At 54.8% G+C, this 13901-nt stretch overlaps 1 protein-coding gene across 1 annotated transcript in view; it reads left to right on the top strand.

The window, feature by feature from the left end:
- DNAH2 (dynein axonemal heavy chain 2) overlaps positions 1-11270 on the top strand; it is a 112941-nt gene extending 101671 nt beyond the window's left edge. Inside the window, exons 80-87 of the mRNA XM_084806699.1 lie at positions 562-746; positions 1299-1527; positions 7167-7318; positions 8818-8932; positions 9509-9685; positions 10204-10278; positions 10414-10564; positions 11012-11270. Of these exons, the coding sequence (XP_084662825.1) occupies positions 562-746; positions 1299-1527; positions 7167-7318; positions 8818-8932; positions 9509-9685; positions 10204-10278; positions 10414-10564; positions 11012-11166 (1239 nt within the window). The 3' untranslated portion in view covers positions 11167-11270. The remainder of the gene's footprint in view (positions 1-561; positions 747-1298; positions 1528-7166; positions 7319-8817; positions 8933-9508; positions 9686-10203; positions 10279-10413; positions 10565-11011) is intronic.
- The last annotated feature ends 2631 nt before the right edge of the window (positions 11271-13901 follow it).

The following is a 13901-nucleotide window of genomic DNA, read 5'->3' as shown; positions in this document are numbered from 1 at the left end:
CAGGGCAGCTTGGGAAGGCCACCCGAAGCAAGGGAGGGGCTCTGGAGGGGGGCGGCCCGTTCCCCCCTTCTCAGGGCTCTCACAGACCAATCTGTGATGGCCCATACGCCGAGAGAAGCCTGTCGCTCGATCCAGCAGTGGCCGAGCATCCTCGTGGCCTGGTGCTTCAGGGACCCTCACCTGCCCCGTGCGCCAGTCCTTGCTTCTGCTGGCGCCCTTCTCCCACCCACCATATTGCTTGAGGGCCTGGTGCACGAGCCTGTGTTACTGATCCGTGGCATGGTAAGGGAGAGCCTTAGCTGGTATTGGGGTCTGGCAGCAGGGAGCGGAGATGGGTGCTGCGCAGGTGGGTTCCTGATGCTCCGCCCAGTGGTGGCCCTGGAGTTGGCTGCCTGCTGAGGAAGAGGGCACAGCAGTTTCACAGCCCTGGACCTCGTGATGCTCCAGCGCACAAAGCGCACTCCTACGCATCCTGGGGAACCCACCCCAGCAGCCCCTGAGGGCCTGGTCCCCATGCTCCACTGTCTTTTCTGCTCTCCCCCTGCCCACCCACGCGCGCAGGTGTCTGAAAACCTCCTGAGCCTGTACCTGGACGAGTATGAGGAGACGCCCTGGGACGCCCTCAAGTACCTGATTGCGGGCGTCAATTACGGGGGCCACGTGACAGACGACTGGGACCGGCGCCTCCTCACCACCTACATCAATGATTACTTCTGCGAGCAGAGCGTAGCTGCTCCCTTCTACAAGTTCGTACCCGGGGTGCTGGGGAGCATTTGGGCCAGAGGGGGAATGTGCCCAGAAAGCAGGAGTTGGGGTGTGTCTGTGTGTGGTGGGGAGCGGAGCTGGGGGGAGGCGGGTTCACTGCCTCTGCTCGGGAGAGGCCTCCCCTTGTCCCTGATGCAAACTCCTTTGGTCCAGCGCCAGGCTTTGGGCGACCTTGGTCATTTTGCAGCTGCTTTGCCCCACCAGAAGAGCCCCGCCCGCCCCCTCTAGCAAGCCTCCTTTCTCTTTTTCTGCCTCTTCCCCTTTTCACTTTTCCTCAGGGTGAAACCCTCTGAGGTTCACCAGCCCATTTTCCAGACAATGCAAGAGGCAAAAAGAAACATCCTTGCTCTCTGCTGGCCATAAAATGCTTTTTGGACATCTTGCATTTCTTCTGGAAGGCACTGTTCAAGCCTGAGAGGCCCAGAAGTTCAGATTCGGAAGATGGCCTGTGGAGGGAGGGCAGTGGTGCTGGGGGGATTTTCAAGGAGCTCCGCTTGCAGACCGTGAGTGAGCAAGCCTGCCTGTCTCCACAGACTCTCTGTGCTCGACACCTACTACATCCCCAAGGATGGCAACCTGTCTTCGTACAAGGAGTACATCAGCCTGCTGCCCGGCATGGACCCCCCAGAGGCCTTTGGCCAGCACCCCAATGCCGACGTGGCTTCCCAGATCACAGAGGCCCGGACGCTTTTCGAAACCCTGCTCTCGCTCCAGCCCCAGATCACACCCTCCGGGGTGGCCGGGCAGAGCCGTGAGGACAAGGTACCCAGTGGGGTGGGGTGGGGCTTTTCCTGACTGCCAGCGCCGGCCCATGGGAGCTGGCTTTCTGGGGCAAGGACTCTGGCCCAGGCTTGCGGGATCTACTTTGCTGTTTACTGGAACCCCAAGAGCCCCCTAACTGAGCCTGAGGCAAAAGGCAGACCCTGAAAATTAGTGAATTCCAAGCCCAGGGAAGGCTTCAAGAACTGGGACACAGGCCTGCCCACACAAAATCCCACCCTTGGTTTCCCTGAGCTTCCTTCATTTCAGCAGTATAGTTTAGGGAGGGTGGGTGGGGGCCCTTTGCTGCTGTTGCTGTCAAACAGCTGGAAGACAGAAGCCCTTTCCAATCGACTGCAGGCCACCCAGAGATCTACCAGGAGGTCCAGGTCTGCCTTTTGCCCTCCTCTGCCCCAGGGGCCTGGCCCCTTTGCTTTCCCCTGCATGTCTTAGGTGCAGCACAGATGCCACAGTTCCTTGTTTGGCATTTGGAGCTTCCAGTGTGCTAGAAGTTGGGGAAGGCTTCTTAACATCCAGTGGAGGTTGGTGGTTCCGATGTCGGTGTGCTGGGGAATTTGCTCCGGGTTTTCATCAGAATCATTCAGAAATCTAAAGGACCTTAGAATCATAGAATAGTAGGGTTGGAAGGGGCCTATAAGACCATTGAGTCCAACCCCCTGCTCAATGCAGGAATCCAAGTCAGAGCATCCCTGACAGATGGCTGTCCAGCCTCGTCTTGAATGCCTCCAGTGTGGGAGAGCCCACCACCTCCCTAGGTCATTGGCTCCACTGTCGTATTGCTCTAACAGTCAGGAGGTTTTTCCTGAAGCTCAGCCGGAATCTGGCTTCCTATAACTTGAGCCTATGATTCCGTGTCTTGCACTCTGGGAGGATCCAGAAGAGATCCTGGCCTTCCTCTCTGTGACAGCCTTTCAAGGACTTGAAGAGTGCTATCCTATCTCCTCTCAGTTGTTCACAGTGTTGTTGAGCCACGTATCCCGCATCTTGTCACTGTGCATTTGGTTTCTTTTTGCTAGGTGCAGAATTTGGCATTTATCCCTATTAAATGTCATTCTGTTGTTCTCTGCCCAGCGCTCCAGTCTATCAGGATCACTTTGAATTTTGTTTCTGTCTTCCAAGGTATTAGCTATCCTGCCCAATTTTGTGTCATCTGCAAATTTGATCAGCATTCCCTGCTCCTCCTCCAAGTCATTAATAAAAATGTTGAGTGCTGGGCCCAGGACTGAGCCCTGCGGTACCCCACTCGTTACCTCTCCCCAGTTTGAGAAGATCCCATTGATAAGCACTCTTTGAGTCCAATTCTATAGCCAACTGTGGATCCACCGGATCGTTGTTTCACCTAACCCACTTTGAGCTAGTTTGCTCATCAGGATATCATGGGGCACTTTGTCGAAAGCTTTGCTGAAGTCGAGATATATTATGTCCACAGCATTCCCACAGTCCAAAAGGGAGGTTACCTGATCCAAAAATGAGATCAAATTCGTCTGGCAGGATTTGTTCCTGACAAATCCACGTTGGCTCTGAGTAATCACTGCATTGTTTTCAAGGTGCTTCCAGATGGATTGCTTTATCATCTACTCCAGAATTTTCCCAGGGATTGATGTCAGACTGACTGGTCTGTAGTTCCCAGGTTCCTCCTTTTTACCATCTTTGAAGATAGGGACAACATTAGCCCTCCTCCAGTCATCTGGCACTTCACCCGTCCTCTATGATTTCTCAAAGGTAATAGACAGTGGTTCTGAGAGCTCTTCTGCCAGTTCCTTTATTACACTAGGGTGCAGTTCATCTGGCCCTGGAGACCTGAACTCATTCAAAGTAATTAGGTGTTCCTTGACCATATGCCTATCAGTCTCAAGCTGCAATCCTGTCCCTTGAGCCTGTACTTCGCCTTTGCCAGAGGGGTCATAGACCCTCTTTTGGGAGAAGACTGAGCCAAAGTAGGAATTGAGCGCTTCTGCCTTTTCTTTGTCATAGAATCATAGAATAGTAGGGGTGGAAGGGGCCTACAAGGCCATCAAGTTCAACCCCCTGCTCAATGCAGGAATCCAAGTCAGAGCATCCCTGACAGATGGCTGTCCAGCCTTGTCTTGAATGCCTCCAGTGTGGGAGAGCCCACCACCTCCCCAGGTAATTGGTTCCATTGTCGTATTGCTCTAACAGTCAGGAAGTTTTTCCTGATGTTCAGCCGGAATCTGGCTTCCTGTAACTTGAGCCCATGATTCCGTGTCCTGCACTCTGGGATGATCAAGAAGAGATGCTGGCCTTCCTCTCTGTGACAACCTTTCAAGTACTTGGAAGAGTGCTATCATATCTCCCCTCAATCTTCTCTTCTCAAGGCTAAATATGCCCAGTTCTTTCAGTCTTTCCTCATAGGGCTTTGTTTCCGGTCCCCTGATCATCTTTGTTGCCCTCCTCTGAACCCTCTCCAGTTTGTCTGCATCCTTCTTAAAGTGTGGTGCCCAGACCTGGACGCAGTACTCCAGATGAGGCCTAACCTGTACTGAGTAGAGGGGAACTAGTACATCCCTGGATTTGGAAGCGATGCTTCTATGAATGCAGCCCAAAAGAGCATTTGCCTTTTTTGCAGCCACATCACATTGTTGGCTCATATTCAGCTTGTGATCGACAACAATTCCAAGATCCTTCTTGCTTGTAGTGTTGTTGAGCCACGTATCCCGCATTTTGTAACTGTGCATTTGGCTTCTTTTTGCTAGGTGCAGAACTTGGCATTTATCCCTATTAAATGTCATTCTGTTGTTTTCTGCCCAGCGCTCCAGTCTATCCAGATCACTTTGAATTTTGTTTCTGTCTTCCAAACTATTAGCTATCCCACCCAATTTGGTGTCATCTGCAAATTTGATCAGCATTCCCTGCACCTCCTCCTCCAAGTCATTAATAAAAATGTGGAAGAACGCTGGGCCCAGGACTGAGCCCTGCAGTACCCTTCTCGTTACCTCTCCCCAGTTTGAGAAGTTCCCATTGATAAGCACTCTTTGAGTCCAATTCTGTAGCCAACTGTGGATCCACTGGATCGTTGTTTCATCTAGCCCACTTTGAGCTAGTTTGCTTATCAGGATATCATGGGCCACTTTGTCGAAAGCTTTGCTGAAGTCGAGGTATATGATGTCCACAGCATTCCCACGGTCCACAGGGGAGGTTACTTGATCAAAAAATGAGATCAGTTGTCATCTCTTATCGTTTTGCCATCCTTATTTAATAGTTGAACCATCATTTCTTTCCTCTGTCTTTTACTATGCACGTATCTGAAGAAACCTTTTTGTTGCTTTTAGCATCCCTCGCTAACCTCAGCTCATTCTCAGCTTTAGCCTTCCTGACGCCATCCCTGCAATTCTGCGCTACCTGCCTGTACTCTTCCTTTGTTGCGTGGCCTTCCTTCCACTTCCTATATGTGTGCTTTTTTGTTTTCAGGTCATCTTTTGTGAAGCCACATTGGCTTCTTCTGTTGTCTTCTGCCTTTTCTTCTTGTTGGAATTGTTTGTCATTGTGCCTTGAGAATTTCCTTTTTTCAAAGCTCCCACCCATCTTGGACTCCTTTTCTCATTAGAGTCGCTTGCCATGGGACCTTCCTGATCATTGTTCTGAGTTTATTAAAATCAGCTTTCCTAAAATCCAGAGTACGCATTTGGTTACACTCGACTTCTGCTTCCTTTAGAACCAAGAACTCAAGTATAACGTGGTCGCTTTCCCCCAGAGTTCCTGTAACTGCTACTTTATCCACTAAGTCATCTCTGTTGGTTTGGATCAAGTCAAGGATAGACGATCCTCTAATTCCTTCCTCTGCTTTCTGTAGGAGGAAGTTATCTGCCACACAAGTTAGGAATTTCCTGGAGGGGCCATGTTTTGCAGAATTTGTCTCCCAACAAATTGAAGTCCCCCATTAGTACTACATCATGCTTCCTTGAAACATTGGCTATTTGCTTTTCAAAAGTTTCATCTTCATCTTCTCCTTGATTGGGTGGCCAGTAGTAGACTCCAACCACCATGCTCATCCTCCTGTATTTCTGTGCAGAAATATGTATTTTTAACATATAGTGCAACCCCGTCTCCCTTTCTGTTCCTCCTGTTCTTTTTGAACAAGTTATATTCTTCAATTGCTGTATTCCAGTCATGAGAGTCATCCCACCAAGTCTCAGTTACACCTATCAAGTAATAATTTCCCTCCTGTATTAAGAGTTCAAGTTCGTTCTCTTTGTTTCCCATACTCTGGGCATTAGTATATAGACATCGAAGACCACGTGCTTCGTGTTCTGGCTTTCTTCCTATGTTTGTGAAGACTATTTTTGGGTGCTATTAGAGCTGTTCTCTCTGTTGCGGTGCATGAGCCTTCGTCCATTGTTACCCCCAACTTTACGTCTCCCTTCCCCGTAGGATTCAGTTTAAAGCCCTCCTGATGAAGTTCTTCATGCTGTGGCCAAACACATTCTTCCCAGCCTTTTGTGAGGTGCAACCCGTCCCTTGCCAACAGACCATCTTCCCGGAAGTATAGCCCATGGTCCCAGAATCGAAATTGCTCTCGTCGGCACCACCTTCGTAGCCAGTCATTCACCCGGAGTATTTTTCGTTCCCTTTCTATCCCTCTTCTAACTACTGGAAGGATGGATGAGAAAACTATCTGGGCCCCAAAGTGCTTGAGTTTCCATCCCAAAGCTTCAAAGCCTGACATGATTTCTGCGTAGCTCTGCTTGGCAGTATCATTTGTTCCCACATGGACGACAAGAAAGGGATACCTGTCAGTGGGCTTTATGGGTGCAGGCAACCCTTCAGTCACGTCTCTGATCTGTCCTACCAGGAGACAGCATACCTGACGAGTCCACGGGTCTTCGTGACATACTTGGGTTTCGATCCCACGCAGCAAGGAGTCTCCCACTACTACTACTTTTCTCTTCTTTTTGTTGTAGGCCTTGGTTTCATCGCCTCTGCTTGACTGACCTTCAGCCTCTTGCATGCTCTCATGCCGGTTCCCCTGTAACTCTTGCTCTGCAGGCTGCCCTCCAGTTTCATCCACAAGTACCTGGAATCGGTTCCATAGTTCCACTGCTTCCACCGGTGCAGAGTGGCGTCTAGTTCTTCTGCTCCTGTCACCCTTTTCCAAGGAGTATGCTCTGCATTTTTCCTCACCTCAGCATTTCCCACTTCTGCCTCAGCTTGCTGTTGCTCTTCTAGCTCCTGTACTACACTTTGCTGCTGTAGTTCCACCATTCTGTCCAAGAACTCTTGGTGTTCTCTTATTCCCTGGAGGGTCGACAGTTGCTGCTCCAGTCCTCTTACTTTTTCTTCCAGCAGCGTGATCAACTTGCACTTGTTGCATGTGTAGGCCATGTTGTTCTCAGGCAAGAAAACGAAGATTGCACACAACTTGGATAGCTCCTTTAGAGTTCTGAATGGTTCTGGTGGAAACCCGGAGTGGATTTCCCTCCCCACCGACATCAGAGCCACCAGCCTCCATTGCACGTGGGTCAACTTTGCTGAGTGTGGGGTTCAGGGGAAGGGCAGCTCTTGAGCTGCTAGAAGGCTGAGGAAGGGTTGCTAGGAGGAGGGTCCTAGGAAGCCAGCCAGCCCAGGGCCTCCCTCCTGCATTTATTGTCCCCCCCCCCCCCCAGGTGCTGGACCTTTCAGCCGATGTGCTCAGCAAGATCCCGGAGGAGATTGACTATGAGGGCACCTGCAAGATGCTGTCCACAGACCCCTCCCCACTCAACGTGGTCTTGCTGCAGGAGATCCAGCGCTACAACTCCTTGCTGCAGGTCATCAGGTGAGGGGAAGCTGGGGCTCCACAATCCGCTGGGATTCTAGCCCAAACACCCTCGGCAACCGTGTTCTTCGCTGAAGGGCAGCATGGCACCAAAGAGATCTGTAATGCACCCTCATTGGGCTGATGCGGGCAGAGCCTTTTGCCCAGCTCACTTGAGGATGGTCCCTAGAGAGCACAGGAATCACTTCCTCAGGAGAGTCCTCTTGGGGCCCAGCCCCCTGCCTGCAAAAGCCAGTGGCAGAAGGAAGACGCTGTCCATATGCTCAAAGACACTTTCACCTTCCCCAGCTGGCCTGAGGATAGAAGACCAGTCCTGGACCAGCCCCAGCGTGCTGCCTCCGCAGACACCTCCCTGAGCACCCACCAGGCTGTCGCTCCTCCTGATTTTTTTAATGTTTGTTTTTTTTATTTTCAAAACTTTTCTTTAAAACTGGGAGACTGGCATGCAGCAAAGCAAAGCACCAGCCCCCAGTGCCACTTTTATTGTGAAGAATGCCTCTGGCCCCATGGAGGCCCCAGAGAGATTCTTAGAAAAAAGAAAGGGACGAGGGGGAGGGGGTGGCAGTGGCAGGATGTCCAGGCACCCAGACAAAGGAAAATGGCACACTGGGGGTGCCAGGGAACGTCTTGTGAGGCTAAAGGGGTTCGCGTTGGGAACACAGGGGTGGGGTTGCCTGTTTGTGGGGAAATTGCTGGTGTTTTTTAAAGGGTGTGTGTGTGTGAGCTTGTCTGTTTGTTTTGGTGCGGTGTGCGTTTTGCCCAGAGGCAGTATGTCTATGTGCACCAGTTGCTGGGGAACATGGGTGGGAGGGTGCTGTGGCACTCATGTCCTTCTTGTAGGCTTCCCACAGGCAGCTGGTTGGCCGTGTGAACAGAATGCTGGACTAGGGAGGCCTTTGGGCTAATTCAGCATGGCTTTTCTTGCGTTCTTATGTGTGTGTGTGCGTGTGCGGGGGGCGGTATGTGTGCATGGTATATTTTGCCTTGGCTTTTTTGTTGTCGTTGTGTGCTGTTCTTTGAGTATCAGCAGTTTGCCTTCAGTGAAATGGGTATTTTGTTGGGGTTTGTGGTGGCGGCAAACGTGATGTGGCGTTTTGGGCTCAGATCTCACCTCTGCCTTGTACTCAGCTTCTTGGCCAGGTAGATTGCCTTCTGTAAAACGGTTGTTGGAGCCGAAAACTATAGGTTCAAAGGAGTGGTTTTGTGTTTTGGGACTCATATCCCACCTCTGACTTTTACTTAGGTTATCAGGGAAGTTACTTTTCTTTGAGTCTCACCAGTTTGCCTTTTGGGAAATAGGTGTGTTGTGACTAGTCAGGCCTGCCCTGGTAGCCATTTTGTGAATGGGCAAGCCCCCTCATGGCAACCATTTTGTGCAAAACCCCACACTCTAAATCCCAAATGCGCAAACCGCCCCAAAGGGCTGGGGACCCCTGCCCGTGTAAGCAGTGGCTCAGTGGAGGCCTGGCCGTTGTGTGACTCCTCCCTGTTTCTCGTAGTTCCTCCCTGGTGGAGCTGGAGAAGGGCATCCAGGGCCTGGTGGTCATGTCTACCGATCTGGAGGAGATCTTCAACTGCATTTTTGATGCCCGCGTGCCCCCCATGTGGGAGAGGGTAAGGCCCGAGGAGACCGCGCTTCTTCCTTCCCTCCCTCCCGGTGAAAGTGGGCAGCATTCACCGCTGGCTGCTGGTGTCCCTGCCAGGCAAAGCCTGCGGAAGCTCTTGGGCACCAGAAGCGCGAGGGGCACGGCCCAAAGGCTCCAGGCCGTCCACCCGCCTCAGGCAAGAGGCGAGGCGCCTCCTGGTGCTCTCTTCGGCAGGAGGAACTTCGTGGGGAGAAACATCTCTTTCTTCTGCTTTTTAAACACATTGTTCTTTTAGCCCCAGGGGTCAAAATATATTTCAGGGGTCAAAATATATTTCAAAATATATTTGCAGAATTCCTTGTGGGATCCATCAGTTTTCCCTTTCTCTCTCCTGCCCCCTGCCCCTATTTTTGAGGCAGAGATTTCCCACTAGGGAAAAATACATAATTCATAAGCCTCTTCTAAGGGAAAAGTCCCCCTCTGAGGGAAAAGAAATATTTCAAAAGATGTTTCTTCTGAGGTAAAAGATTCACCAGCTAAGTACCACCAAACCTTCCATCTCCTTTTGGAGTCACGCAACTCCTGCCATTTCCTTCCTCTGCAGGCCTATCCATCCCAGAAGCCCCTGGCCGCCTGGACCCGGGACCTGGGCCTGCGTGTGGAGCAGTTTGCCCGCTGGGCCAAGACTGCTCACCCTCCAGTGCTGTTCTGGCTCTCGGGCTTCACCTTCCCGACAGGGTTCCTCACTGCTGTACTGCAAGCTGCCGCACGCCAGAACAATGTATGAAATGGCCTGAGGGGGGTGGGGAGGGGAGGGGAGGGGAGAGGGTGCAACAGGCTGAGAAGGGAGCAGAGGAGCCGGTGATCGGGTGTGTCTTCAGCCGAAGCCCAAAATAGGATCCGTGAGACTGTGGAGATGGGACAAGAACGGGAAGGGAGGTCTAGTGGGTTAGGAGGACGCTGAGGGCCAGGATGTGCAGAGCATCAGGCCCTGTGGTTGGGGGTCAGCAGCGGGGACATGCTGTGGGAGGGGTAAGAGAGTTTCCAGCCTTTCCCAACCTGGTGCCCTCCGTGAAGTCCATGTATCTCCCCCCAGCCTCATCCAGCATGGCCAAAGGTCAGGGAGTAGTGCAAAGCTTCTGGAGTGCCCCAGATTGGGGGAGGCTTGTCTGAAGCTTGGGAGACAAAACACTCGTATTCTCCGGGAGGGGGGCTCTGGTGGATTCTTCTCGAGGTGACGGTGGTGACCACTGGATTGTGGCGGCATCTCCCAGGCTCCTTCCTGCCCATCCCTTTCAGATCTCCATAGACACCCTCTCTTGGGAGTTCATTGTCTCCACAGTGGATGACAACAACCTGGTATACCCACCCAAGGTAGGTGCCTCCCCCTGCTTTGGGGGTGATGGATCAGGACCTCTTAGCAGGGGTCTTGAGACCGCCGCTCCAAGCCTTCAATCATGCATGTGCTCTCTCTCTCCCTCCCCCCCGCCATCCCTCCATGGCCTTCAGGAAGGCGTGTGGGTACGAGGTCTCTTCCTGGAAGGTGCTGGCTGGGACAAGAAGAATTCCTGCCTGATGGAGGCTGAGCCCATGCAGCTCGTTTGCCCCATCCCCACCATCCACTTCAAGCCCGTGGAGAATAAGAAGAAGAGTGGCAAAGGTGGGGGCAGGGGGCCGTTGCGGGCTGGCTTTGCGGGAAGCGGGGGAGAGGGCAGGCCTTTGGCGGAGGGGACACTGCAAGCCACCATAATCCGAGTCCGGTGATTTGCCCTCCTTGCCATGACTGGCGGCAATGGCTCTCCAGGGTCCAATGCTTCTGCACGGGAGATGCGGGGGGTCGAACCTGGGGCCTTCTGCGTGCAGTGCTGCTGCTTGGCCACTGAGCTCTGGGCTCTGCTCCTGAAGCGGGGTGGGGGGCTTTCCGGGTTGACCATCCGCCAGCTGCTGCAGCTGGAACTGGAGCAGCACCAGAGGGGAGTCCTGTCAGGACAGAGCCTGGCCTCCGGCGGCATCTCCTCCATCCCTGCCGTCTCTGCCGCCGGTGGCGGCGCTTCCGCTGTCTGGCTCACGCTTCCTGAGCCTGCCTCATCCTCCTCTGTATCCCCAGGGATGTACTCCTGCCCTTGCTACTACTACCCCAATCGGGCTGGCACCTCTGGCCGGCCCTCCTTCGTCATTGGCATCGACCTGCGCTCCGGAGCAATGCCCGCTGACCACTGGATCAAACGAGGCACTGCCTTACTGATGAGCCTGGATAATTGAAGAGCCCCCTCCCCCCAAAAGAAGCTTTCCTCCTCTGACTTGCACTGATCCCCCCCCCCCAATAATTCTAGGTAAAATTAAATAAAGCTGTTTTGTTTACTGTCCGTGTGTGCCTTTGCCCATATGTGTCTGTGATGCAGCAAAGCCTCGTCTCAGATCTGGGCTTGGACCACAGACATGCTCCCCTGCGGGCAGCCAAAGCACCGCTTAGTCCATTCTGGCCTGGGGTGTCCCTGCTACAGGCTTGGCCTCCCGCCCCATCCCCTTTAGCTCTGCCCAGGAGAGATCGATGCCAGCTTAATCCTACCACTCCCCGTCTGCAGAGTGCAGGCTGAAAATGGGAAACCTCCCCCACCAGGAGCCTGGTTGCCCTCCCCCCATCGGGGGGGGGGGCAGGCATGCCTGAAAATCTCCGTTACTTGTGGGGCACTCCGTTCCATGGGGGCTGAGTGTATTTGAACCCCCTGGTTTGTAAGTTGGATGCTGGGCTTCAAAGAAACAGTTGCTAGTGGTGCAACTGGGAAGAGAAGCCTTGGGAACAGAGGAAAGGAAATGCCTTTCTGGTGACACACAAGCCCGCCGTGGCTCTTGGGCTGATGGCCAGAGAGGAGCCGTGTCTCACGGGGTGGGCAACCAGTGGCAGGCGCATGCAGGCAAGACTTGAGGTGGGGCGAGGGCCCCGTCTCCACTGAGCAGGAACTGGGGAGCAATGGCCAGTCAGGGGGACACAGGTGGCCATGGGCATCGGGGAGAATTGCTGGTGCTGGGGAAGGCCAGATCCCAGCAGGGAGGGCAATTGCTGAAGATGGGGGCAGGTGCTCGGCATGGGAGGGGAGCAGCTGGTGCACATCGGCCAAGGGCTGTTTGGGATAGCAGTTTGTCAAGGGGTTTAGGAGAATGTAGGCTGACCTTGCCAGGCAGCGGGGGCAGGGGGAGCCCTAACTCTCTGAACAAGCTGCTTCTCGAAACTGCCGGCTTTCTTTCCTCGCCCTGGCAAGGCAAGTCGGGTTGGTCTAGATGGCCTCAGGGTCATCCTCCTGCTCCAGCCCTGCGCGCAGCAAAGGGAAAAGAGCAAGTCGGGCTCTCTGTCTCTTCCAGCAAGGGCGAAAGCTGGGAAGTTGCGCGTCTCCCTCCTGCTTTACAGGGGAGCTCCAGGAGGCGCTTCTGCTGGGTATCCCCCCGCCCGCCCCGCCGGAGCTGCTCCCTCCTCCCCGAGTCTCGATTAGGGTGAGGGGGGAGAGGGGGCGTTGCGGGGGGGAGGGCCGCGCTTTCCCGGGACAGGCAGCGAGCGGAGGGGGCGATCTCCCCACCCCAAGCAGGGACTGAGATTGGCGGGGGGGGAGGAGCGGCGGCGGCTCTTGCTGGGGGAGGCGGGAGGGGGGGAGGGGCCGCGCTCGGATCCTGCCCAGGGAACAAATTGACACGAGCGACGGAGGGAGGCGCGGAGCGCGTGTTTGCGTTGGGGAAATGGAACTGCGCAACCGGGGAGTACTTTTCCAGGCGCGGAGCCCAGGCCGCGTGCGGGGGGCAGGGTGCCCGGCGGCCGCCGCCCCTGCCCCTGCCCCTGCCCCGCAGCCCAGAGCCCGAGACGGCCGGCGGTGGCCGCCGCCCAGTTCCCGGCGCCGGTGGGGGGGAGATGCCGCTGCCCGCCGGGTGGGTGGCACGGCAGCTTGGCCTGGAGGCGGGATCGGGGGGGCTTCGCCCCCCCCTTACAGGTAAGAGGAAGCGGGGGCGGGGCAGGGGCGCTCGTTGCAACCGGCGCCCTCCAACCTGGAGGCGAAGTGCAGGTTGGCCGGACGCGCCCCCTGGACCTCGCTGGAGCCCGCGGGGCGGCCTGGCCCGGCCCGGCCCGGCCCGGGACACCCCGCCCCACGCAGGGCACGGACTCCGGCTGCAGCCAGTTCCCTTTCCTTGGGAGCCAGGCGGGGCGGCCGGCGGGGGAGCCTTGCGGGCGTGCAGAGCAGCAGGAGGTGGGTGGGTCGCGGCGGCACCGCCGGTATTGCTTCCAGACCGAGCATGCGGGGAGAACCGGGACTAGGGCATCTGTGGTCCAGAGTATATCCCCCCGCCCGCAACGCCGCACTCAGGAACTTGCATTGATCGGGGGGGGGGGGCTGTTATCTGTTCTCTAATTTTTGCATCTATAAATCAACTGCAATAGGAGCAGGGCGCACCCCAGTTTAAGAGAAAAAATCTCCCCCCTTGAAAAAAAAGGTTAAAATATGAAATCCACAGCTGTTGGGTTCGGGGGGTGGGGGAGTGTTGCATTTGTTTTGAGAAATTCCCCTCCCCCTTCTGTGCTCCCCCCCTTTCTATTCCTAAGCCTGCAGGGGTCATATGGAGAGGGGGCACTGCTGTACCTCTCTTTTTAAACGGGGTGAGATCCTTTCTTGTCCCACTTCCCCAGCTTGGCCCTATCCCCTGAAATCACCCCATCTCTGCCCCACCCAGTCCAAGCCTGTGACTCATCCCACTGCATCCACCTGCGGGAAGAAGTGCCACAGCTTATCTCTCTCCCGTCATTCCACCTTGGCCCTGTTCCTCCTGCTGTTTGCACCTGGAACCAACAGGGTGGCTGATTTCTCTGTCACTCCATGCTGCGTGACATCCACCCCGCTACGACACCCTCCTATCCCATCCTGCACACGCCCTCTGGGGGGGGTTTTTACATGGAGCAAGGGGGGTGGACTGGATAGTCTTGTGGAGACCCCACTGTCTGACTCGCTCACCAGTTG

Source organism: Heloderma suspectum, chromosome 6, assembly GCF_057233095.1.
Source record: "Heloderma suspectum isolate Gila_16-S chromosome 6, 16-S_ref, whole genome shotgun sequence".
Taxonomy (NCBI): Eukaryota; Metazoa; Chordata; class Lepidosauria; order Squamata; family Helodermatidae; genus Heloderma; species Heloderma suspectum.
Note: the sequence above shows the minus strand (reverse complement) of the source record. Positions and strands in the feature narration are given on the sequence as shown.